General features: G+C 39.9%; 1 protein-coding gene across 3 annotated transcripts in view; it reads left to right on the top strand.

Moving 5' to 3' along the window:
* CFAP20DC (CFAP20 domain containing) overlaps positions 1–26,955 on the top strand; it is a 328,442-nt gene that overhangs the window by 139,600 nt on the left and 161,887 nt on the right. For all 3 annotated transcript variants that reach the window (XM_056129486.1, XM_056129487.1, XM_056129485.1), the window contains exon 6: positions 11,150–11,306. In XM_056129486.1, coding sequence (XP_055985461.1) covers positions 11,150–11,306 — 157 coding nt within the window. The remainder of the gene's footprint in view (positions 1–11,149; positions 11,307–26,955) is intronic.

The raw sequence follows: 26,955 nt of genomic DNA, 5'->3' as shown, positions 1-26,955 counted from the left end.
CCCACCACCAGTGTCCTCAGTTTCCCTCCTGCCTATATACCTGGCCCTCACAGCCTGCCTATATGGCAGACACTTTTCTTTTCCATCCTCCTCCCACTCCCCCACTCCCCTATTTTCCTTTTAGGCACTGTTATTTGCAGTAGTTACTGAAAGGGTATCCTGTGTATCACTTTACCTCCTTTCAGCACTGTTATTCTTAGTTGATTTTCAGGCATACTGTGTTCCAATACCAATCCCATCACCAGTGTTAACCTCCTTTAATTAAAATCTCCATGTTTTATTCCATCACTTAGGCTACCTCTTTAGTAGTTACATTTATAAGTTTGCTTATCTTTGTTGTATTTCATGCTTTAAGTGTTGAGGCTCTGTGGTTTATATGTAAACATACCACACCTCTATACACCACAATTGTTTCCAGGGCCCATAACCCCTGCCCCTGTTGCTTCCCATCTGCCTCTTCTTCACTGTCAATTTCTTTCCTTTACTGTCCTCATTTCTGTAATATAGGGTCAAGAGTAAGATAGGTAATCTCCACTTCAGTATCTTGCATTTCTTCATCTTTTTATTCTGTATACCACAGATAAGTAAGGTTATCTGATTTATCCTCCTTCTGATTTCCTTCACTTAGCATGATGTCTTTTATCCAACCAAGTTGCAGAGAATTATATGATTTGATCAAAATTTATCACTTTTATAAAAAGCAAAATCAGTTGAATAAGCACTTCACAGTGGTTATAGCATTGGTCAAATAGGCATACAAAAGAGCTCTGTGTCACCAGTCAGGAAAATTCTAATTAAGTACACAATTACTTAACCAATAACCAATAGAATGACTAAAAGGACACAATAAATGAAACTCAAATTCTTAGAGGTAATGTAAAAAAAAACATGTCTAGTAAAATTCTAGTAAAAAAATGAACAATGGTATAACCTTTTGAAAATACATTTAAAAAGATTCTCATTTTGAACCATTCTTTCCAGAAAGATTCAATAGACTTTTCTTAGTATGTCTAGAATATTCTATCTCAATAAGTATAACTTTGGTATGAGAATCCAAGTCTAATGGATTCCCTGTGGACCTCAGTAGAAATAGTTACTATTACCATTACCATTACCACTGCGATAGCACAGCAGGTAGGGTGTTTGCCTTGCATGCAGCCCATCCAGGTCCGATTACTCCGCCCCTCTCGGAGAGCCCAGCAAGCTACCAGGAGTATCTCGCCCTCAAGACAAAGCCTGGGTAATGTATTTGATATGCCAAACATAGTAATTACAAGTCTGACAATGGACCAAAATTAGGATCTGAATACTCATAACTCAGCAGTGAACATCATAACATTGAGTTTTGTTTTGTTTTGTTTGAACTTGGGGCTGGAGCAATAGCAGGGGCTGGAGCGATAGCACAGCGGTAGGGCGTTTGCCTTGCACGCAGGTCAACATGGCCGACCCGAGTTCGATTCCTCCACCCCTCTCGGAGAGCCTGGCAAGCTACCGAGAGTATCTCGCCCACACGGCAGAGCCTGGCAAGCTCCCCGTGAAGTATTCGATGTGCCAGACACAGTAACAACAAAGTCTCCAATGGAGACGTTACTGGGCCCGCTCGAGCAAATCGACGAACAACGGGAGGGCCTTTACCTTTACTTTTACCTTGTTTGAACTTACCCATCTTTGGGGCTTTGATAACCTGTCCAACTCGAGAAGAACCCAGAGAGATTGGGTAAATTATCCACTCTGCCATCACTGATCAAATGATCACTTGACATTCTGTTACTCATCGATTTGCTTGAGTGGGCACCAGTAACGTCTCCATTCATCCCTATCGCATGTTAGTGTAGCCTAATGGCACCTGCTTGCTCCAGGATCACGAAGAGCTTTAAACCAATAGTTCGGGGTCTTGACAAAGAAGTCTAACCATCTCATAGGTGGGCAGGCACATGATCTTTGGACATCCCATGGAATCCAGTCGGTAATGGCTCTCGTCCAGTGGTAATCTCCAAATCACATTACGTGTCCAGCCCATCTGATTTTCAATGCCTTGGCAAACAAGACAGCATCCCTGATTCTCCATCATTGATGGAGGTCAGAACTTCGGATTCTTTCTCTCACTTGAGTGAAGCGTGATACTGCAAGCATAGCTCTTTCAATTCCTCTTTGGGAGACCCGAATAACATTCTCATCCTGTTTTCATAGGGTCCAGTTCTCAGAGGCATATGTTAATGCAGGAAGAACAGTGGAATCAAATAGATGTGCCCGGAGCCAGAGGTTCATCCTCTTAGCTATTTCTTCGACGCTCTTACAGACGTTCCAAGCCACTCTCTTCCTCCTGTGCAACTCAGGTGCCAGGTCATTCATCATGTTCACTTCTCGACCTAGGTATATATAACTGTTGCATTCGGAGATGGTGGTTCCGTTGAGAGCGAATGGAGCGTCAGGAACAAGGTTGTTTCTCATAAACATTGTCTTCGTAAGATTCAGCTGTAGTCCGACCTTTCCACATTCACGGTCAAAGTCGTTCAGCATTTGTGCCGCTTGGTTGATGTTTGGTGTTATTAGAACGATGTCATCAGCAAAGCGGAGGTGGTGTAGTTGCCGACCATCTATCTTCACTCCCATGTTTTCCCATTCCAGTCGTCGCATGATGTTCTCGAGGGTGGCACTGAAGAGTTTCAGTGAAATAGTATCACTCTGCCGAACCCCTCTCTTGACATGGATGATCACTTCCTTGTAGAATGGTGAGATCCTGGTGGTGAATTCGTAATACAACTCATGGAGGATCCTGATGTATTGAGTTTGAATGCCCTGTTTGGCTAGGACTTCGATTTCCGCTTCAATCTCAACAGAATCAAAGGCTTTCTTTCTATCAATAAACATTAGAAAGAGCAGCATCTTGAACTCCCGAGAAACCTCAATGAGCTTGGTTATCATGTGGATATGATCAATCGTGCTGAATCCTTTTCAGAACCTGGCTTGCTCCCATGGTTGTCCTTCATCTAGTATTTTGCTAATCCTATTCAGGATGACTCAAGTGAACAGTTTGTAGATGACAGATAAAAGGCAGATCGGCGGTACTTGCCAATGTCGTGGATGTCTCCCTTCTTGTACAGTAGTACAGTCCTGCTGGTTTTCCATTGGGACAGAACCTTGTTTTCATAGAGCTAGCATTTGAAGAGCAGAGCCAGTGTAGTGATGAGAACTGATTGCAGGTTCTTCAGGTTCAGCAGGTCCACTCTACCATAACACTCACAAAGTCATACACTTGCCCTGTGATCCAACAACTCCATTTTGGTGGTAAACAGTCAATGGAAAGAAAGGTTATTTATAAAAATTAAAGCTTCATAACTTTATGTAGAGTAGCCAGTTTTGAAATGATCCAAGTTGTTCAACAGCAGAAAAATGGACAATCACATTGTGGTTTTGTGATAGGTAGTATATTACCCAACAAAGTAAGAAGAACCAATAGATGCATTTATGAACTTCAATTATCATGCTGCATGAAAGAAGCCACTCATTGTAAATCCATTTTTTAAGACTGATTAAATAGAAAACCTAAACTAAAGCAAAAAAGTTGTTGTCCATGAAAAGGTTGAATATTGAGTTTCAATGAGAAGGTGCATGATAAATCTGCTTGAAAGGACCTGTATCTTTTTTTTTCTTTCTTTCAAAATTTTTAGTACCAGGGTTTACAACGTTAATAGAATTTCAGGCATACAAAATTCTATTAACACACCCACCACCAGAGTGCCAGCATCCTTCCACCAATGTCATAAGATCATTTTCCAACCCCGCCCCCCCCCCCCCCCCCGCATAACTCATATTCTTGGTAGACTCAGTTCTGTGGTTCAGTTCTCCAAGTCTGTTGACATTGTCCAATTGTCATTTCCTTACTTTGTTTCTTTATATTTCATATATAAAAGAGAGTATTTTGTTGTATTTGTCCCTGTCCCTCTGACTGATTAAGCTTAGCTTGATACTCTTGATCATTTACATTTTATTAAATTGCATGGTTTTATCTTTTCTTAGTAATGAGCCATCTTCCATTGTGTCTGCATGTCAGAGGTGTTTTTATACTGTCATGTATTTTTTGGCAATTTGGTGTTTCCAGATCTTGGCTACTGTGACAAGTGCTGCTATGAACATAGGTGTACAAATAACTTTTTAAAATAGTGTTTTGAGGGCCCTGAGAGATAGTACAGTGGGTAGGGCACTTGCCTTGTATGGGTCTGATCTGGGTTTGAGTCCCAGCACCCCATATGGTCCCTTGAGCTCACTAGAAGTGATCCCTAAGTACAGTCAGGAGTAACTCCTGAATATCACCAAGTGTACATTTAGTAGGGACTTGGGGTGAAAGAGTGATGAGTATTTGCAAGAGAAAGATGGTTCTTCTACCTTGAAAAAATATAGTTTGCTCCATGCAGGTACGAAATGGGAGAGAGGTTGCTGAATAGTCACACTAGTATAATAATAAAGTTCTACAATAATTTACCTTATTTGGTTTAGCTCTTACAACCCAAGTATCCCTCCTCGACTTCTGTTTCGCCATGTAAGGATTTGTGGTACGTTTTTCATGGGATAATAATTTTTAATTCCCTAGCAATTGTTATTGTTTTTCCTGGACATAAAACTATCTCAGTCTCTTCTTGTATCACAAAATTAATACAGTATGGTGATGGTGATGAAATTAATAAGGGAACTGTAAGATTTTTCTATTGAGAAATTAAAACTAGCATTTGAAAATTATTTTTAAAGGCACGAGAATAAACATCTTAAAATCCTGTTACTCATTAACATTTTAGAGGCTCCAAAGCAAAATGAGGTTCTAAATCCTTGGAAGAAAGATGGCACTTTAAGGTTGCTAGGCTGTGAAATTGTGGTTTCTTATTTGTGATTTTCTTTTAGAAAGGCAGTGTTGGCCAGAGCTTTTCACTTCTAGTGATTTCAACCTTTTCTATACTGGCAAATGAATGCAATTATCTTCATACCTTTCCCACAGTAATGGCAGAGAAGAGGGACATGGGAAATAAAAAAAAGGCTGGAACTAAAATCTTGTTATTGCATTTGAGTGTGTGTGTGTGTGTATGTGTGTGTGTGTGTGTGTGTTCAAAGAATATACTCTACTTCACCCAGTATAATAAAACAATACTACCAAGACATGCTAGAAATCCATGCTTTTAATTTTTCTTTTTTTGCTAGTTACTTCATGTAAAATCCCATGCTGGAAATAAGTGATATAAACTCTTATTAATCCAAGCAATAAAGTAAACTACCTCTTTCTCAGTATCAAATTGCTGTCTTTCCCTAGTGCATGCTTTTGAAAGACTCAGTTATTAATGTTTTTGGTCTAGAGTTTTCCCCCCGCTGGACTAGAGTTACATGTAGAATTAAAAAGTTAGAGATCAATAAAAACATCCAAAAAAGGAATTTTAAGGCTAAATATTACCAAGAATAATAAAAATTATACTTTGTTAATATCAGCTATAAATCATGTTAATATACCCATTGCTCATGAAGACATCATCTCTTTCTCCAGACTTCAGAAAATACATAACAGTATTTATATGAATATTTTTGTCAAAGCTTATGAAAATTATAACCATCATAAATTTCAGCTAAACTAAAGCATAATTAAATTTCCTTTATCCAAGAGGGGAAAGTTATTTTCATCATTTTTTAGGAATTACTCTCATCTACACCTTTCTAAAAAAATAAGTTTTATATGGGGCCAGAGAGATTGCATAGCAGGTAGGAAACTTGATTTACATGCAGCCAACCCCCACTGAATCCCTGGCAGGGTATATGATCCCCCTCAAACTCCACCACAAGTAATCCCTGAGCACAGACAAGTGTGGCCCAACCCTCCATTCAGTTTTTATTAAAGTATCATAATTTATAAAGGAACTAATATTAGTATTTTATACTAGATGTTGCTCCATCATGCCCACACCAGAGTGTCAGTATACTTTTACCATTATCCCGAGGCTCTTCCCTTCCCCACTTCACATATTTAGCTAGCAGTTCTAGTGACTATCTCAATTTGTTTTCATTAGGGATTGTCTATTTTTTGCTGTTTCCTTATATTCCACATATTAGCAAAATGATTCATTATTTATCTTTTTTTTCTGACTCACTTGATTAAACACAACTCTCCAAGTCAATCCAAGTTGCAGCAAATATTGGGTTTTGTTTTTTCACTGCTCAGAAGTATTCCATTCTGTATATATGCCGAAGTTTCTTTATATAGTCCTCTGTTGTTGGACACTTGGGTTTTTCTAGGTCTTGGCAATTGTTAATAATATTGCAATGAACATAGCTGTGCACGTAGTCTTTTGAATTAATGTTTTGTGTTCTTGGGGTAGATTATAAGGAGTGGAATCTCAGGTTCATATGGAAGCTCTATTAATTTTTTAGCAAAAAATCAAGAAGTGGAGTGATAAAAGCCTCTTCAACAAATGGTGATGGGAAAACTGATTGATCATATGCAAAAGCATGGATTCAGACCGTTTTCTAATACCATGTACAAAATTCAAATCAAAATGAATTAGAGACTAAATCCATAAGCTCTCTTGAGAAAAACATAGACAGAACACTCCATAATTGAAGTTGAAGGTATCTTTGTGGATTAAACACAATTGGCCAAGAAAATGGCAGCAAAAATAAACAAATATGACTACATAAAACTAAGAGCTTCTGCACTGCAAAGAAATGACAACCAAAATGAAAATACCCACACAAACTGGGAGAAAATATTTTCCCACCTCCCATCTGATAATATCCAAAATAATATAAAGCACTGGTAGAACCTCCGGGGTGGGGGGGGCGGAAGGGGAAACAACCCCATCAAACAATGAGAGGTGGGGGGAGAAATTAACAGAAATGTCCATAAAGAATGCATCCAGATGGCCAAAGACATGAAAAAATGCTCTCTGTCAGTTATTGTCAAAGAAATGAAAATCAAAACAACAATGAGATATCACCTCACACCAGTGTATAAACTCCTTTTGCTCTGGTGAGCTGTGAGAGCTCACACATTAACAGTTGTTCGTGGGCTCCCCAGGCAGCTCTCTCCACCCTTGTTCAGTGCTCTCGAACCACTTCCCCACCCAGGATGGCCATTGCCATAGACCAATGAAGGAGGAACGAGGGTCAAGCTGTTTGGTGATCAGTTGCTGTTTATTCCAAATCTTGTCTCTCCCAAGCTCTCTCCACAAGTCTGACAACTCTCTCCCCAACTCACCCCCAACTCTCTCCAACTCTCTCCCAGCTCTCTACAACCTTCTCTCTCTAACTCGCTCCTCAAAGCTCTCCATCTCTGGCCACAACTCTCTCCCTGACTCCGCAGCAACTCTGTCTCTCGCTCTGCCCACAGCTCTATCCCACCAACTCTGCCCGCCACTTTCACTCTTGCCTCTCCACCTTCCCAACTCTCTCCACTGTAACTCTCTCTAACTTGCTCCCCAACTCGCTCTCTCCCACAGCTCTCTCCCCCAACTCTCTCTCTCACTCTCTCTGCCGCAACCACCTCAACCACTTCTTCGTTAACCACACCTCCCAAACCATGCCTCCCCCCAGGAAGCACAATCAACATGTTTATCAAGCCTTCTTCACCACCTGCAGAAGGGCAAAACAGCACTTAAGGTGTGTTTCTCCTCTCCTTAGACCAGTAACTTAATTAACATCTTAATTCCACTTCTTAATATTTGCCATTCTGTATGGACACAGTAATGGACACATTTAGACCTGTAGGATAACTCTCCTAGGGACATCTCGCCACAGACACAAATTGCAGTGCTCAGGCCAGCTTAATCATTCCTAATCCTAGCAGGGTCCGAATCTAGTTATTACTTTTTGGATCATGACAGAATTTGTCCATGACCATACTCTTAACTTATAGTTTTTAAAGTATTATGTATTAAGTATTATGGCACTTTGTTCTGGCCATTTCGATGCCAGGGTAGCTCACAGCTTGCCCTTGGTCCATCCAGTCCCTCATTGGGACGCTGCTTTTGGGGATCTAGGAAGTAAGGGCAACTGAGGCTTAAGTCAAGAGAGCAGATGTCCAGGAGGTAATGTTATCTGGAGTCAATTAACTTCCAAGTTACAAAAACATTTCCTTTTAACTGTCTTCCTGTGTCCATACAAAAAGTAATTGCTCTGAAGTAACTAACCATGCAAAGGACATTAAGGAGAAGAGAAAAAAAATTTACAAGTCAGCAGAGTCTGATCAGGAGACAGAGGTAAAGGGCAGATTGAGGGAGAAGTCAACAAACCCCAGCTCCCTGCAGCCAGTGAGGAAGGGCCAACCAATGTTATCCTACATACCAGTGAAACTGGCACACACCTCAAAGAATAAAAACAACCAGTGTTATGTGAATGTGGGGGAAAGGACCATCATTCACTGCTGGTGGAAATGCCAACTGCTCCAGCCCTTTTGGAAAACAATGTAGACACTACTCAAAAAAAACAAAACCTCAGGAATTAAAATTCCATATGACCCACAAATCACAAAATCACAAATAATCCTGTTAATCGTTGATTGCCTCGAGCAGGCCCCAGTAACGTCTCCTTCATCCTAGCCCTGAGATTATAGTCAAGGCTCTTTAGGAGAATGAAACCCATCATTGTTACTGGTATTTGGCATATTGGGTATACCACGGGGAGTTTGCCAGACTCTGCCGTGTGGGCAGGCTACATTCGGTAGCCTGCCAGTTTGTCCAAAGTAGGTATGAGATAATAAGATGTCATAATAAGATGTCGCGATAAGATGGGGCCCCAGCGGCGAGGACAGTCAGGCGCAGGGGCAGCAGACTGCACTGTTCTTCTTCCGGGAGCTGGTTTTTATAGTCTCTGAGTCTTGGCCGCTGATGGGATTACACGGCGCCAGGGGGCCAGTTGGTGGGTGTGACCCCGCCTACTGGAATTTGGAGGATCTCTCCGCACACATGAAGGTACTGGCAGAGGAACAAAGTCACGCGGGTTCCGGGGCTGAGATCTCCAAGCCTACTCGGATTTGGGCCGAGCATCCTCCACCCAGATCCTCCAAATTCCAGTAGGCGGGGGTCACACCCACCAACTGGCCCCCTGGCACCGTGTAATCCCATCAGCGGCCAAGACTCAGAGACTATAAAAACCAGCTCCCGGAAGAACAGTGCAGTCTCCTGCCCCCGCGCCTGACTGTCCTCGCCACTGGGGCCCCTTGGAGGGGAGCGGGTTGAGCTTTCCTCCCCGCCCCGACCAGGGCTCCGGCAGCCAAAGACCTCCAGGACCAGCCACCACCATGCTGAGAGCATATGACCCAACAATTACAATTTTGGGCATCTACCCCAAGAGCCCAAAAACTCATTTCAGAAGACATCTGCACTGCTGTTTTTTGCAGCACTGTTCACAGTAGCTAAAATCTGGGAACAACCCAAGTGTCTGAGAACTGATGACTGGTTAAAGAAACTATAGTACATATACACAATAGAACACCAGTTGGCTGGAAAACAAGATGAAATCATGCAATTTTGTGCTTAGTGGATGGATCTGGAGAATATCATACTGAATGAGGTTAGGAGAAAGACAGACACAGAATAAGCTCTCTAATATATGGGGTAAAAAGGCCACAAATCGAGAATTTGTCTCTAGTGGGGAGCAGCCCACAGGGTTCGTGGAAGGGACTTTGGAGGATGAAGTGGGGACAATGGGATAATGTGGGTGAGAAGTAGAAACTCTATAGGAAGGTGTGGTACTTTAGTGTGGTATTTATGAAACTCTGCCAGTAGTATTATAAAACCACAGTGCCTAAAATAAATTTTTTTGAATACTTGCTTCCATTATCAATGACTGTATCTTGAAACTGATTCATTAATAAAATGAACCTTCTGTAACTGTGCTACTAAACAGATAGTGGAAAATCCTGTTATTTTAAAATGCACAAATACAATTTTTAATTTCCTGTGTTAGTCATATAGTCTTAAATATGTTTTAATTTTGATTAAATGATTTTCTGTTCTTTAACTCAGACCCTTTAGAAATTCATTTGATGATGTATTGGGGGGGGTCTAATTTTAATGGGCAGAAATTAGCCCTTTGAAGAGTACTTTAAAAACTGGCAAGTATCAGGCATAATTGCAAATTCTTTAAAAGAATCTATTTCTGTGCAATAGGTTAATTGGTTATAAGTAGACATCATTGGCTACAATTTAAACCTGAATTCTAATTTCATCCGTATATCTTTAAAAAAACAAATATAAGTGGATGATTGTAATCAAATTAGCCCCCTTGAGAAAACAATAGGCTTTTTATCCCTGATTTTCAAATTTTAAGTGTTTTTCTAACAGGCCTGCATTTAGCTTCCCACCAGCCTATCGCTTGCAGACTTCAAGTTTTCCAAAGTATTCAAAGCTTTATCTGTGGTGGGAATTCTGTAATAAAATAACCAACGTATGATTTAGCTTTATGATTTTTTAAAAGAATAATGGAAAATTTTAAGAAAACTAAAACCAAGACAGATAAACTTGCCTAAGGGGAAAAATTGGTCAGGGCCTGGTTCATGCAAATAATTGCCATAAGTCAATTACTCTTGGTAACTGAAACATATAATTATTAAAGTGACACAAACTGAGGCACTGTCCTCCCATTGATTTGCTCGAGCAATATGTCTTACTAATAATGTCTTACTAAATATTATTAAAAGGTAAAAGGTAAAGGCCCTCCCGTTGATCGTCGATTTGCCCGAGCGGGCCCAGTAACGTCTCCATTGGAGACTTTGTTGTTACTGTGTCTGGCATATCGAATACTCTCGGTAGCTTGCCGGGCTCTCCGAGAGGGGCGGAGGAATCGAACTCGGGTCGGCCATGTTGGCCGCTTGTAAGGCGAACGCCCTATCCGCTGTGCTATCGCTCCAGCCTACTAAATATTATTAAACAGCAAAAAAAAAATACTGAGAGGATACTAATTTTTTCTTTTGGTCTTACCCTGGGATTGTTTATCACAAAATTAATTCTTCTAGAAGCCCAAGAAGGACTGCACATAAAGTATAGCAAAGTTGATTTCTTAAAAATGTATACGTATACTGTGGATTTGTGCTCCCTCTAGATGAGAGGACTCTCCACATATAGATATGTTAATTTATATTTCTAAAGAATATACTAATTCTTTTTTTTTCTTTTAGTGGTGTAATCTGTGCATTGACTTAGTGGCATTTACCAGTGAAATATTCAAGGGAGCAGTTTTCCAGTCCTTGGATGGAATTATTGTCTCAGCTAACTGTAAGCTACGAAAGATTTTCACTTTGAAATCAAAGCCTCAAGACACTGCTGATAAAGATGGTATGTTCAGTTTACTATCAAGATTTTTCAATTTTCCAAATCTTTTGAAAATTAAGACATGCAAGACTAGTGCTTTAGCTCAACTGTAGAATGTCTGCCTTTCCTGTGCAATGCCCTAGGCTAGAGCCCAGGACCAAAAAAAAAAATTTTTTTTCTTCTCCTCCCAAGAGGGGGGAGAAGAAGAAAAAGCGAAAGTAGAAGAAAACAAGCAAAACAAAACGAAAATAACTAAGTAAATAAATAAGACATACTTTAGGACATAACTGAGTAGGATAGTATAAATACCCAGTAAATTTTTAAAATTTTATTCTGAAAAGGATATTTAACATGAGTATCTATGTCTGATGAACAAAATGTAAGTGTACAGTATGTTATGTGACTGGGTGCAAAAAGTTGGCCTGTAGGTATTAAAGGCTATAATGGATGGTTCTTTATCATCTTGACTTCATGCCCATCAATTTCATAACTCCCCAATTCCCCTGCTCCCTGACCTCTGGAAGCCATTTAGATTCCACAAATCTGACATTTCAGAATCCTCATGTAAGTGGAATTATACCATATTTGTCCTTATGATTTTTTTATCCCACATAATATATCTTCATGATTCATCTTTATTATAGCAAGTGTTTTTTGTTATTCTAGTTTATACTTATTTTTATTCTAACTAAATATACAAATACATGCTTTTGTGGTTATTTTAATTTTATTTATAATAGTACTTACCATTTGAGTTGGTCAGCGTTTTCATTTGCAAGCAGGAGCATTATCTGAAGGTCATAAAAACAAAAAATTGATTTTAGGAAATTAGTCAGTGCATAGAATATCAAGGATGTTCAGAAAATCAAGCGTGAAGCCAACAGCTAAGAACAAACTCAGTCCAAAGCAAGACTGCTCCAGGGAAAACCCATCATAGTTACAGAGTGATTTTCTGTCACACCATTATGCTGTCCTCTAAGTTCCAGAATTTCTTTTACTACCTCTCCTGAAATTGTCTGCCTTTTTTCCTGTCACCTTTACTAGAAGCAGATTTCCTCTGTTTTGCTCTTTCTGCTAAACAAAGACAGGCATTCTGTGTCTGAGATGTAGAGTCTAGGTTTTATACTACAAGGGAGCCTACCAAAGTAAATGTTTCATTCCTAACCAGGGAGGATTAGGGCTCGTTGTATATTAAAATCTCCAAGTTAGAAAAGATATTCTCAAAAGGTCATGCATCAAAAAAGTTTCACAGTTGCCCGCTATTGTACCTTACTACTCTGTATACATTTTATAACGTCATTTGCGAGAAATTAGATTAACATTAATTTTTACGATCATGTTAAAAATAAAAAGATAGTTGATATGCACCTCATTATTTCTAGAGAGACTAGAAATATATCATTGTCACTGTCCTCCCATTGTTCATCGATTTGCTTGAGTGGGCCCAGTAATGTCTCCATTGAGACAATTGTTACTGTGTTTGACATATCGAATACGCCACGGGTAGCTTGCCAGGCTTTGCTGAGCGGGCAAGATACTCTCGGCAGCTTGCCAGGCTCTCCGAGCGGGGCAGAGGAATTGAACTCGGGTCAGCCATGTTGGCCACGTGCAAGGCAAACGCCCTACCCGCAGTGCTATCTCTCCAGCCCAGAAATATATACATTAATTATTTATTTATTACATGGTAAAGGCCCTCCCGTTGATTATCAATTTGCTCGAGTGGGCCCAGTAACGTCTCCATTGGAGACTTTGTTGTTACTGTGTCTGGCATATCGAATACTCTCGGTAGCTTGCCGGGCTCTCCGAGAGGGGTGGAGGAATCGAACTCGGGTCGGCCATGTTGGCCACTTGTAAGGCGAACGCCCTACCCGCTGTGCTATTTTACTTTTGGTAACATACATATAATTTATAAAGTGACACAAATTTTTACACCCACCAACTACCCCTGGCGCTATGTAATCACAGTAATGGCCAAGATCCAAAGACTATAAAAACCAAGCTCCTGGAAGCATGAGGCCGTATTCACGGTGCGTCCTCTTATTGTCTAGTTCTCGCTCTCAGGGAACCCGGCAGGCTACCGAGAGTATCCTGCCTGCACAGCAGAGTCTGGCAAGCTCCCCGTGGCATATTCGATATGCCAAAACCCAGTAACAATGATGGGTCTCATTCCCCTGACCCTGAAAGAGCCTCCAATGTGGCACTTGCTAAAATCTCAGGGCTAAGATGAATGGAGATGTTACTGGTGCCAGCTCAAGGAAATCGATGAACAACGGGATGACAGTGATACAGTGATACTTTTGTTAACAGACATATAATTCATAAAGTGACATAAACTGTTACTAGATATTATTAAACAAAAAAATACTGAGAATATTAGTTTTTCTTTTGGTTTTATCCTGGAATTATTTATCACAAAATTAATTCTTCTAGAAGCCTAATAAGGACTGCAAATAATATAGCAAAGTTGATTTCTTAAAAATGTATCTGTGAACTGTGGAATTGTGCTCCCTCTAGATGAGTAGCTGCAAAATCCTTGTGTTATTCACTCTGTATAGGGCATTGTGCCTGTGAGTTTCATGTCATAATAAAATACAGCATGACATCAACAGTATCCCAAAGATATATCACAAGCCAGTCAAAGAACATAGCTGCTTCTCTTAGGTACCACTTAAAGGCTGTATGATAATGTGAAAGACTTCATTTGAAAAAAGAGCATGTAACTAATAAAAACCTCAGAAGTTATGGAAAATGAGTGATAGCACAGCGGGTAGGGCGTTCGCCTTACAAGCGGCCAACATGGCCGACCCGAGTTCGATTCCTCCGCCCCTCTCGGAGAGCCCGGCAAGCTACCGAGAGTATTCGATATGCCAGACACAGTAACAACAAAGTCTCCAGTGGAGACGTTACTGGGCCCGCTCGAGCAAATCGACGATCAACGGGAGGGCCTTTACCTTTACCTTTACCATTCTTTCCAGATCATTGTAGGTGAGCTTTTAACCCAACTAATTGTTTTAAATGTATAAACTAACAAATTAAATACATATTTTTCTATTTTCTGTTTGGGGAGGACTTTTAGAGGGGCCACATCCAACTGTGCTCAGGGCTTACTCCTGGCTCTGTGCTCAGGGATCCTTCCTGATGGCACTTTGGATTCTATTTATGGTGCCAGGGATCAAACCTATGTCAGCCACAAGGCAGTCACCTTACCCACTATAGTATCTCTCCAGCCCCTAAATATACATTTTTCTGATCCTTCTTTAAATACCAATATTATGGAAATACACTACACTACGGAAACACTCAGCTCCCGGGAGAGAACAAGGCAGAGTCTCCTACCGTGTGCCTGACTGTCTCCACCAGGGCCCAACAGCTGAAGACCTCCGGGCCCCAGCCAAGGCCATGCTGGCACCACTCTCCACACACTTGGATGAGCCTCACGCATAAAATGAACTGGCAGAGGAACCCAGGTGTGTGGGACCTGGGGCTGAGATCTCCAAGCCTGCACGGTTTGGGACTGGACCTGCCAGTAGCTAGACAGTTACACCCACCAACTGCCGTGTAACCCCAACAACGGCCAGGATCCAGAGATTATCACACTGAGCTCCCGGGAGAGAACAAGGCAGAGTCTCCTACCCTGTGCCTGACTGTCTCCATTGGGGCCCAACAGCTGAAGACCTCCGGGCCCCAGCCAAGGCCATGCTGTGACCACTCTCCACACACTTGGATGAGCCTCACGCACAAAAAGAACTGGCAGAGGAACCCAGGTGTGTGGGACCCGGGGCTGAGATCTCTAAGCCTGCACGGTTTGGGACTGGACCTGCCAGTAGCTAGACAGTTACACCCACCAACTGCCGTGTAACCCCAACAATGGCCAGGATCCAGAGATTATCACATTCAGCTCCCAGAATCGCGCGGCCGCATTTGCGGCTGCGTGACATCTTATCATCTCATTCCTACTTGGACAAACTGGCAGGCTACCGAATGTAACCTGCCCACATGGCAGAGTCTGGCAAACTCCCCGTGGTATACCCAATATGCCAAATACCAGTAACAATGATGGGTCTCATTCTCCTAACCCTGAAAGAGCCTTGAATATGGCACTTTTAAAAAAAATCTCAGGACTAGGACGAAGGAGACATTACTGGGGCCTGCTCGAGGCAATCGACGAACAACAGGATGGTCGTGATCGTGATTATGGAAATAAAAATTGTGCGCACCCATCAGGATGAAGAATGTGAGAAAAGGAAAATCAAAAGATGTTTATAAATTTTGTATGCTGACAATTGACAACTACCTTAGAAGAGCAGTGAAAATAAGCCTTTATGTTTACAGAGTATTCACTCATGAGATTTACAATTCAGAGTTTCTGTGAAGTTGAAGAATCAGAAACCCTAGATTTCCCAAAGACAGGTCTAAAAGGGCATCACTAAAAACAGGGAGATAGCTGTTTTGATTTCTGCAACTGTGTCTGATCCCCTGTGAACCACCAGAAGTGACTCTCTGATGATATTCAGAAATAGCCCTCAAGCACTACCATGTCAAAAAGTCTAAATAAATAAGAAAACAGGGACATTAGTTAAAATTCTAACTGAGACATCAGGTCTTATAACCAAGTATCACAAGATTTAATCTCTGAGTGAACTCAAGCAAAGAGCTACTGGTTTTGTTTTGGACAGTCCACAACTAGTGTTTCTCAGGGCTTATTCCTGGCTCTGTGCTCAGGTATCACTCATGACAATGCTCAAGGGATCATACGTGGTGCCAGCTAGGTATAAAGCAAATAAGTTAAGAGCTGCACCATCCCTCCAACTCAACTCAACCCAACTCAGATATACAAGGCACATGGTGATAAATAAAACTTAACAGGAAAGGAAAAAAATAAGGCAAGGAATCATACATGTTTTTCTCCAAGTTAAGAAACTGCATCTATAAGATGGAAATGATTTTATTTACTGCATTAATAATTTTCTTAAAATGTTTTACTGAAGTTTTTTTTTTTAATTTATGCACTATGATATATAAAGTTGTTGACAATGTCTTGCATACATTGCTCTAATTCCAATCCCACATCAGTGTCTATATCCCTCCATTAATGATCCCAGGTTCTCACCCACCAGTCTGTCTCCTTGACAGGTATATACTTTCAAAATTCCTTATTGTTGTTTGAGTTCCAGTTTTGACTCTGGTATTTTAGATGTATGCAAACATCTCTACACCACATCAAGTCCAAGGCCCCCTAACTTTTGTCTCTGTATTATCTTTGACCTCCTTTTCTTACTTCCCCACTCCTAGTGTATATGGTGAGTTACTATGCAACCACCCAGGTATAACTGTCTCCCTTCTGGAAGTAACTCTATCCTGGCTCTTAATAGCACAGAGTAACTTATTTTTTAGCTTGTCATCATTTGGAATGTCATCCAAATTCTCTCATATAGTATATATATATGTATATATATATATATGTTCTTTCAAACATTGCCTTTGTGAGAGTCACTTAATTCTGTTTTCAGTACTGTATAGTGTCATTACACTATATCGAATAGTGCTACTATAGTTATTCTTTTACACTCCTCTTTGACATCTGCATTGACATTTCTTTATATATTATCAAGGAATTGAGTAAATATAAAGCATTTTCATCTTGAGTTTCTATCGTTTCTATTTCATCCTTTTCCAGAAATCTTTTTCAAAGTAACATGGATTTCTAGTATACAATATTCAGTCATTATATTTAGGTTCTGTTCTTCAGCTGAAATTATCGATATTAATCAAAATTATTTTAGACAACATTTTTCTTAATTCCAATATTGAAATCTCCTTTTGGAAAGGAAATGCCCTGCCAAAGAGGCGGTGGCGGGGACTGGGGGGAAGGATACTGGGATCCGTGGTGGTGGAAAATGGGCACAGATGGAGGGATGGGTATTTGATCAATGTATAATTGAAACCCAAGCACAAAAATTTCTAAGTCTACAAAAAAAAAGAGAGAGAGAAATCTCCTGTTGGTCTAGTTCTGTTTTTTGCCCTTAGTTTTATCTCATGCTATGCCCTGTTAAGTGTTTTTTCTTGTTTGTTTGTTTGTTTAGTGACAAAATTTTAAACAAAGTGGCTTTTTTTAATTTTTATTTTTTAATTGAGTTACCATGAGATACACAGTTACAAAGCTGTTCATGATTAGGTTTCAGTCATACAATGATTCGACACCCATCCCTCTACCAGTTTCCATTTGCCATCACCAGTGCTACCAGTTTCCCTCCCACCACCCCCAATCCCCAGTTAAATGAATGCTTCACAGTGATAACTTTTTTAAAAAGATATTTGAGATTCTATATAATATTCTTTCCATTTAGAGATTTAGAATTTTAAAAATTAAGTTCAAAATGTTGAAAATACTAAGACTAAAATTTGAGGCAACTTCTGGGGTCTAGATGACAGTATAGAAAGTTCCTCACTTTTTCTGTTATTTTTTTTTTTGAATTTTATTGATTCACCATGAGATAGTTACAAGCTTTCATGTTGGAGTTACAATCACACAATGATCAAACACCCATCCCTCCACGAGTGCATATTCCCCACCACCAATATCACCGGTATACCCCCACCCTTTCCACCCTCCCACTGCCTTCATGGCAGACAATATTCCCCATACTCTCTCTCTACTTTGGGGCATTATGGTTTGCAATGCAGATACTGAGAGGTTATCATGTTTGGTCTTTTATCTACTTTTGGCACACGTCTTCCATACCAACCGATTTCTCCAACCATCATTTTCTTAGTGATCCCTTCTCTATTCCAGCTGTCCTCTCCCTGCCCGATCATGAGACAGGCTTCCAACTATGGAGCAATCTTCCTCACCCTTATATTTATTGTCCTTTGGTGTCAGTCTCGTGCTATTTTTTTTTTATACTCCACAAATGAGTGCAGTCCTTCTGTATCTGTCCCTCTCTTTCTGACTCATTTCACATAGCATGATACTCTCCATGTCCATCCACTTATAAGCAAATTTCATGACTTCATCTCTCCTAACAGCTTCATAGTATTCCATTGTGAAGATGTACCAAAGTTTCTTTAACCAGTCGTCTGTTCTCAGGCACTTGGGTTGTTTCCATATTTTGGATATTGTCCTCATTTTTTTAAAAGCAATAACTAATTAACTATTAAGACAGGACATTGAGAGAACCCCACATTTGAAATGAGACTGGAGTACCCAGAGACCAAGACAGACTGTAATAATAGCTTGAGGGTAGAGATTTATACTTCACTGGACAGAAGCTCGATGGAGACACAAGGAGGTTGTAGATGGATGAGGGCCACAAATGTCAGGACAGTGAGTCATCCCAAGCCCAGGGATTGGGTGGCAAGTAGAATGGTGGTGTGGGGAACTGGGGGGTTACACCTGTGAGCAAGGTGAAACTCATAGGGAAGCACTGTTTTGCTCCCACACCATTTCTCCTAATGTAAAAATGGTGTGCGAGCAAACAGAAAAAGTTGTCAAGAGTACATTCCTCGGGGCTAGAGCAATAGCACAGCAGATAGGGCATTTGCCTTGCATGCAGCTAACCTGGATTCAATTCCCAGCATCCCATATGGTCCCCCGAGCACTGCCAGGAGTAATTCCTGAGTGAAGGGCCAGGAGTAACCCCTGTGCATCACCAGGTGTCACCCAAAAAACCAAAAAAAAAAGTACATTTCTCTGCAATTCCTTGGGACAAGTACTTCTCATGAAGTACATGAATAGTGGCAGAATTGAGAGTCTCACATCTGGGCTCCTGAGGACGAGGTATATAAATGGTGCCATAATTGTAAATCAACACCTCCAGCACATTCTCAACAGGAGCTGAACCCTTTCATGCCCCTGCCCCAATCTGCTGACACTGCAGAAAACAAACTCAACAACTACAAATTTGGCAAACCCAAAATAAAAGCAAAAGACTAAAAGCTAATAAGATACAGCACTACCTGCTGGAAATGTAAAAATGGTCCAACTGTCTTAAATATCACAAATCAGATAGATTAGAAAACAACAGACATTTAAAAGTAGCAAAATAAATAGACAAAAAAAGAAAAACAGACATGGAAATCTGAGATTTTATAAGTATGTGGCATCTCCTGTTTAGGGCAACTTTCCAGAATCCAAGTCAAACACATTCAAGATTCATCTGTATATGACAGAGTTCAAAATTAACTATAATAAAGATACAAGAAAACTAAGAAAGGCAGGTCAAATTATTACAAGATTAATTGAAGAGATAAAGCAAAACAAAAACATTATTGAGCTCAGAAATAAAATAAATGAATAGAAGAAGTTCAAGTAAAATAACTAAGATTAAGGATTGAAAAGTTCAATCTATGGTTTAAAAAAAAATAGAGGATAGTTTAGAGGCAATAAGGGCTTAGCTGGTAATCATGAGATTGTGAGTTTAATCCCTGGTGCTTTGCACAGGAGCTGAGTCTTGATGACTTTGCTGTTTAGGATCCTCAGTGTCTCAATATAGTGTACAGTTTCTGGCACCAATAGACAAGTGTGTGATATTCATGGTCATCACAACAGCATAACAGAGAAATAAAGTGCTAGAGAAAGACAGAGACAAAGGATAAATAAAATGAAGAGCCAAGCCAATGAACTCAGACATAGTAAAATACAAATTTTTCAGTTGGAAGTAGAGAAAGGAATAAGATTTTTTTAAAATGAAAGAAAACTGAGAATGTACCATTTTATGGAGACTAAATTAGGTAAGGCAACATATGGATAATGGGTAAGCACTGTAGCACTGTCCTCCCATTGTTCATCATTTTGCTCGAGCGGGCACCAGTAAATCTCCATTGTGAGACTTGTTACTGTGTTTGGCATCGAATATGCCATGGGGAACTTGCCAGGCTTTGCCATGCGGGTGGGATACTCTCGGTAGCTTGCCGGGCTCTCCAAGAGGGACAGAGGAATCGAACCCTGGTCGACTGCATGCAAGGTAAACGCCCTACCTGCTATGCTATTGCTCTGGCCCATCCTGGGTAAGAAGGAAAGAAAAAAATGCACAGAATTTATTCAAATAAATAATGGAATACATCCCCCAAAACATGGAAAAACAATTGAACATATAAGCCCATAAAGTAAAGACTATTTAAATGCAAATAGTACATCATCTACAATGTAAAAACATCTTTTCAGATCATACTGATAATGAAGCTGCAAATTAACCAAAACAAAAATGATGGGGTGGGCTACAAAACTGGAAAATATATGGTATTGCACAACTATTAGGTCAATGAGGAATTGAAAATGAAATTTTAAAATACCTGGGGATAATGAAAACAAAGACATAACTTCATTTTCATAGGACATAACTGATCAGAACCTGTATGATTAGTATTTAAAGCAGTACTAATGTGGAAATTCATAATGTTACAGGCTACCTTAAGGAAATAAGTATAATCACAAATTAAAATCTAACTTCTTGCCAAAATGAATACAGGGTAAAAGCACTGTAGCACTGTCCTCCCGTTGTTCATTGGTTTGCTCAAGTGGGCCTAGTAACGTCTCCATTGTGAGACTTGTTGTTACTGTGTTTGGCATATTGAATGCATCACAGGTAGCTTGCCAGGCTTTGCCGTGCAGGCAAGATACTCTCAGTAGCTTGCCGGGCTTTCAGAGAGGGGCGGAGAAATCGAACCTGGGCTGACCAGGTTGGCCGTGTTCAAGGCAAATGCGCTGTCCGCTGTGCTATCACTCCAGCCCACCCCGGGACAGGATAAAAAGAAAAACCTAAAATCAGTAGAGAGAAGGAAATAATAAAATTGGAGCATAAACTATCAAAGTGGAGTCCAAAATGCAAACTAAAAGGTTAAGGAAAACAAGAACTAATTCTTTGAAATAAATAAATAAATAAATAAATAAATAAAGTAGACAAGCCTTTAGCCCATGTTGTGAAAAAGTGAAAATATAGTTAGAAATGAAAGAGCCATCTAAAACACACTACAGAAAAACAAAGAAATACAAAAGTATTGTTGAACAATTATATTACAGAAATTGAACCACCTCCATATAGAAAACTTCTTAGAAACCTATAAATCAATAGTAGAAAACATGAACAGTTCTGTCACAAGTAACAAAATTGAAATAACAATAAAAGCTCCTCCTCTCTACTCCATCCCACACATCAGCAAAATTACCCAGGGTTAGATATGTAGTGTGATGTACAAGTTTCACTAATACCTGCTATCAAACTTTCAAAGACTTGATTCCTATCCTTCTCTAAATCTGTAAAATTGATAATGGGGGAAGGGATTCCAAACACATTAGAGGAAGCCAGCATTCCTTTTATTTCAAAACTGAGCAAGGCCATCACACACACACACACACACAAACACACATACACACACACACACACATACACACACACAGAGTAAAAGAAAAGTAGACCAATATGTCTGATAAACATATATCATGTGGCTGAGATACGTGCTACATTTAAAAAAATATTTTTAGAGAAGTTTCATTCATAGCAAACTTAAGTGTAAAGTACAGAAAATTTCCATATACCCTCTCTCTACATCAAATACAGTCTCCCACTGTGTCATCAATTCCATAGTGGTACATTTATTACAACAGATAAACCTACATTAACACCATCATTATTTCCCCATGTCCATGATTTGCTTTGGTTGACTCTATTTATATTAGGAACTAAGGATTGACAAATATATGACTTGTGTCTTTCAGTGTAGTATCATACAGAATAGCTTCACTGCCCAAACATCTTTCAGATTCTTTTTATCTCTCTTGCTTATCCCGACAACTTTTGGACTGTTTTTTGATTCCATAGTTTTGACTTTTCCAAAATATCACATAGTTGGAATCATGCAGCATGTAGCCTTTTCAAATTAAATTTTTTCACTTAGTAATATGCATTTCACTGTGTCTCCTTATGACTTGATAGTTAATTTTATTTTAGCACTGAATACGGTGTCTAGATGTGCCAGTTTATCCTTTCACCTACTAAAAGTCATCTTGAATGCTTTCAGTTTTGGCAATTATGAATAAAGTTGCTATAAACATTTTTATGCTGGCTCATATGGTAAGAGTATATTTAATTTAAAAAAAAAAACCCTGCCAAACTGTTTTCCAGAGTGCTTCTCATTTTGGATTCTCACCAGCATTGAATTCCTGTTGCTCTATGTTATTGCCTACAATTAGTGTTGTCAGTGTTTTAAATTTTATTCTAATATGTGTATTGTAACAGCTTTTCCACATAATCTTAACATAACACTAAATAATAAGTTACCCCAAAATAATGAAAAACCCTGTTGGGAGGATTTAAGGAGGGTTAAAAGGGGTAAAGTGACTTAACATTACTGAATTCCCTTTTTCCAAAGTTGGAGGTCAGAGCTACCATCTAAAACTATTAAGTACAAAATGTCAACACACAGCTACTGTTTATGAATACAATTATGAAATTCAGTAGCTATAAGTGAAAGACTTGAAAAAGTTATCTGTTGCAAAATTATGGAATAAGCGATATGGAAGGACGGATATTAAGGTCTAGATTTTTTCTCATAATTTTATAGTAGGTAATATTTGAATAAAATACATTCATGATTTTTTTTACAAGGCAAGCATTGGATTGATTATTTTTTATCTGTTCTTATTTTGGGTCCCTCCTAGCAGTGTTCAGGGTTTACTCCTGGCAGTGCTCAGAGGATTATATTGGTGCCTGGGATCAAATTGTAATCTGCTGCATGCAAGGCAAGTGCCTAGTCCCTATACTATTTATGATCCCCTTTTTCTTATTATTTCTGATTTTCAAAGGACCTGGGTGCTGTCCTGTACCAGTACTTAATCTTGTACAAGTACTCGTCTTATCTCTATGCTTGGTTTCCTTTTTAAGGGAAATAAGGATATTGTTTCTTAATTATGTAAAATATATTACTATATTACCACCATGCTGAGACCACTCTCCGCACGCATGAAGGTACCGGCAGGGGAACAAAGGCATGCGGGTTTCTTCTTTGCGAAAGTTTCTGTTCATTTCCTCGCCCCATTTTTTGATGGGGTTGGGTGATTTCTTCTTGTGTAGTTTAACCAGTACCTTGTATATCCTTGATATCAACCCCTTGTCGGATGTGTATTTGGTGAATATTCTTTCCCATTCTGTAGGCTGTCTTTGTATTTTGGTCACTGTTTCTTTTGAGGTGCAGAAGCTTCTTAGTTTAAGATAGCCCCATTTGTCTATCTCTGTTTTCACTTGCTCGGCCAGTGGCGTGACATCTTTGAAGATACCACTAACTAAAGGCACATAAGAAAATGCTCTACATCACTAATCATCAGAGAGATGCAGATCAAAACAACAATGAGATATCATTTCACACCACAGAGACTGGCCCACATCCACAAGAACAAAAGCAACAGGTGCTGGCGCGGATGTGGCGAGAAAGGGACCCTCCTTCACTGCTGGTGGGAATGCAGGCTGGTCCAACCCTTTTGGAAAACAGTATGGACGATTCTCAAAAAATTAGAATTTGATCTCCCATTTGACCCAGCTATAGCACTCCTGGGAATATATCCCAGAGAGGCAAAAAGGTATAGTCGAAGTGACATCTGCAATTGTTTGTTCATTGCAGCACTCTTTACAATAGCCAGAATCTGGAAAAAACCTGAGTGCCCGAGAACAGATGACTGGTTAAAGAAACTTTGGTACATTTACACAATGGAGTACTATGTAGCTGTTAGAAAAGATGAAGTTATGAAATTTACATACAAGTGGCACTACATGGAAAGTATCATGCTAAACAAAATGAATCAGAAAGAGAGGGATAGATATAAAAAGATTGCATTCATCTGGGGAACATAAAGCAACAAAACAGGAGACTAACACCCAGGAATGGCTCAGATTAGTACCAGGAATTTTGCTCCATGACTCGAAGGCCAGCCACATGTGCTAGGTGAAAAGGAAGCTCAGATAGAGAAGAGAGCACCAAATAAAGGGTGTTGTGAAGACCCTCCCAGGGTGGGAGAGACATGCTAAAAGTAGTCTATAGACCAAACATGATTGCCACTCAATGCCTCTCTGGCAAAACACAGTACCCAAAGAAGAGAGAGAGAACAAGGGGGAATGCCCTGCCACAGCGGCAGGGTGGGATGGGCGGGGGGGAGGATGGGGGGTGGGAGGGATGCTAGGACCCGTGGTGGGGGAGGATGGGCACTGGTGGAGGGATGGGTACTTGATCATTGTATAACTGAAACCCAAGCACAAAAATTTATAAGTCTATAAATGTACCTCATGGTGTTTCACTAATTAAAAAAATGATTAAATAAAAAAAAATAAAAAATAAAAAAAGGCATGCGGGTCCCCGGGCTGAGATCTCCAAGCTGAGCATCTTCTACCCAGATCCTCTGAATTCCAGTAGGTGGGGGTCACACCCACCAACTGGCCCCCTGGCGCCGTGTAATCCCATCAACAGCCAAGACTCAGAGACTATAAAACCCAGCTCCCGGAAGCGACATCTTATTATCTCATTCCTACTTTGGACAAACTGGCAAGCTACCGAATGTAACCTGCCCACACGGCACACGGCAGAGTCTGGCAAACTCCCCGTGGTGTGCCCAATATGCCAAATACCAGTAACAATGATGGGTCTCATTGTCCTAAAGAGCCTTGAAGATAGCACTTTCTTAAAAATCTCAGGACTAGGATGAAGGAGACGTTACTGGGGCCTGCTCAAGGCAATCGACGAATAACAGGATGGTCGTGATTCATGATTACTATATTTCCAAATGAAAGCCTTATGTTTGTAAACCAAATGCATCTTAGAGAAGCTAAATTGGTGTTGTAGACAGTACAAACATGGATTAACTTTTTGACAGTCCATTTGCTATAATTCATGCACTAAATTTGTCAGTTTGTATGAGTTCTTAATATATCTCTGAGATTTTCTGTCTCACCATCATTGTTGCAAAAACTCAATCAAGCATAAAAATATTTGTGAAATTTCAAATGATAATGCAGTATATAGATTTTTTAACATTTATTTTCCTTTTATACATCAGGCAAGTGGGATACATACAGACTCTGCTTCAAGGAGCTCACACAGGAAAAGAGTGTATGTGTGTTGTATATATATATATATATATATATAGTCAAATATATATAGTGTGTTGTATATATATATATATATATACAACACACACATACTCATTAGGCATATGTATGTGAATGCCTAATGGAAACATCCCTAATGAGTTTATTAATAAGTATTGGGAGCAGAGTTGGGAACATTGATCCCTTACTTGAGAAAGACACTTGGTAAGATACTTTGCCTTTCATAGACATGTCAAGTTAAAAATTGAGCACTGACTTGATGTTGGCAACATGTGAATTTGCCAAATCGGAGCATTAAAACAGATGGCTAGAGAAATAGCTCTAAGTGCTAGAGTGCATGTTTTGTATGTGGAATACCTTGGTTCAACTTCCAGGACCACACCATCTCCTGACCACTATTAACTCTGTCCCAAATACCAAAGCTAATTAGCTTATTAATTAAAACATGAAAAGTACTACAGTTACTACAGTCATTACATTGAATTAAAGACCTACATCAAGGTCTTGATTCTATAATAATTAGCAACATATTCATCCTTTTTCTTTCTTACTGAAAGAGGAAGAGTCATTTTCTTTTGAGAGGCAGGTGAGTCATAGTGCTGAGACTTAAATCATAGGAAACTTTTTCATCTGTTTCTTACATTCTGTTCTGGGATTCATCTAAAAAGTGTGATGTTGGGACTGGAGAGATAGCACCGCAGGTAGTGCGTTTGCCTTGCACGCGGCCAACCCGGGTTCAATTCCCAGCATCCCATATGGTCCCTTGAACACCGCCAGGAGTGACTCCTGAGTGCAGAGCCAGGAGCAACCCCTGTGCATTGCCAGGTGTGACCCAAAAAGCAAAATAAAGAGATAAAAATAAAAATAAATAAATGTTCATATAGGTGAGAATTGTTTGCTTTAGAATTCTCAATTATGTTCTGTATCTTTAAAAAAAAAAAGTGTGATGTTAATATGGGTGGTGGCTAAAAAAGTTAACAGTAGGCACCAAAGCAATAACTATAGGGAAGAGGAAGCAGTAGTAACACAGGAAAAGGAGTAGAGGGTCATGGGCATCTCAGTGGTGATAGAGTGCAGTAATTTTGTACATCAATAGGGGCCAGAGCAATACTGCAGGTAGGACCCTTGCCTTGCAAATGGCCAACCCGAGTTTGATCCATGACACCCCATATGGTCCCCTAAGCCCCAGCAGGAATGCTGTGAGGAATAAGCCCTGAGCACTAGCTGGTATGTCCCCAAAACATCTTTCGTTTATTACAAAAGAAAAAACTTTGTACATCAGTACACTGAACTTAAGCACTATTGCATCCTATACCTAAACTTTAAGTTTGTTTGTTGTTTGTTTGTTTGCTTTTTGGGTCACACCCAGCGATGCACAGGGCTTACTCCTGCCTCTGCTCTCAAGAATGGGATGCTGGGAATGGAACCCGGGTTGGCCACAATTGTTTGTTTTTTTAAGTAGGATAGTTTTTATTGATCAAAACTTAGAAAAGTATGAGTGGGCACAGAGAAGGAAAGGAATATGTATTTTAGAGAGAATATGGGCTTGAAGCACAAGTAGGCAAAGAGTTAAGCAATCAATA

The sequence above is a fragment of the Sorex fumeus genome, unplaced genomic scaffold (genome assembly GCF_029834395.1).
Source record: "Sorex fumeus unplaced genomic scaffold, SorFum_2.1 ptg000072l, whole genome shotgun sequence".
In the NCBI taxonomy this organism is placed as follows: Eukaryota; Metazoa; Chordata; class Mammalia; order Eulipotyphla; family Soricidae; genus Sorex; species Sorex fumeus.
This window is presented reverse-complemented; position numbering and strand designations above follow the sequence as displayed.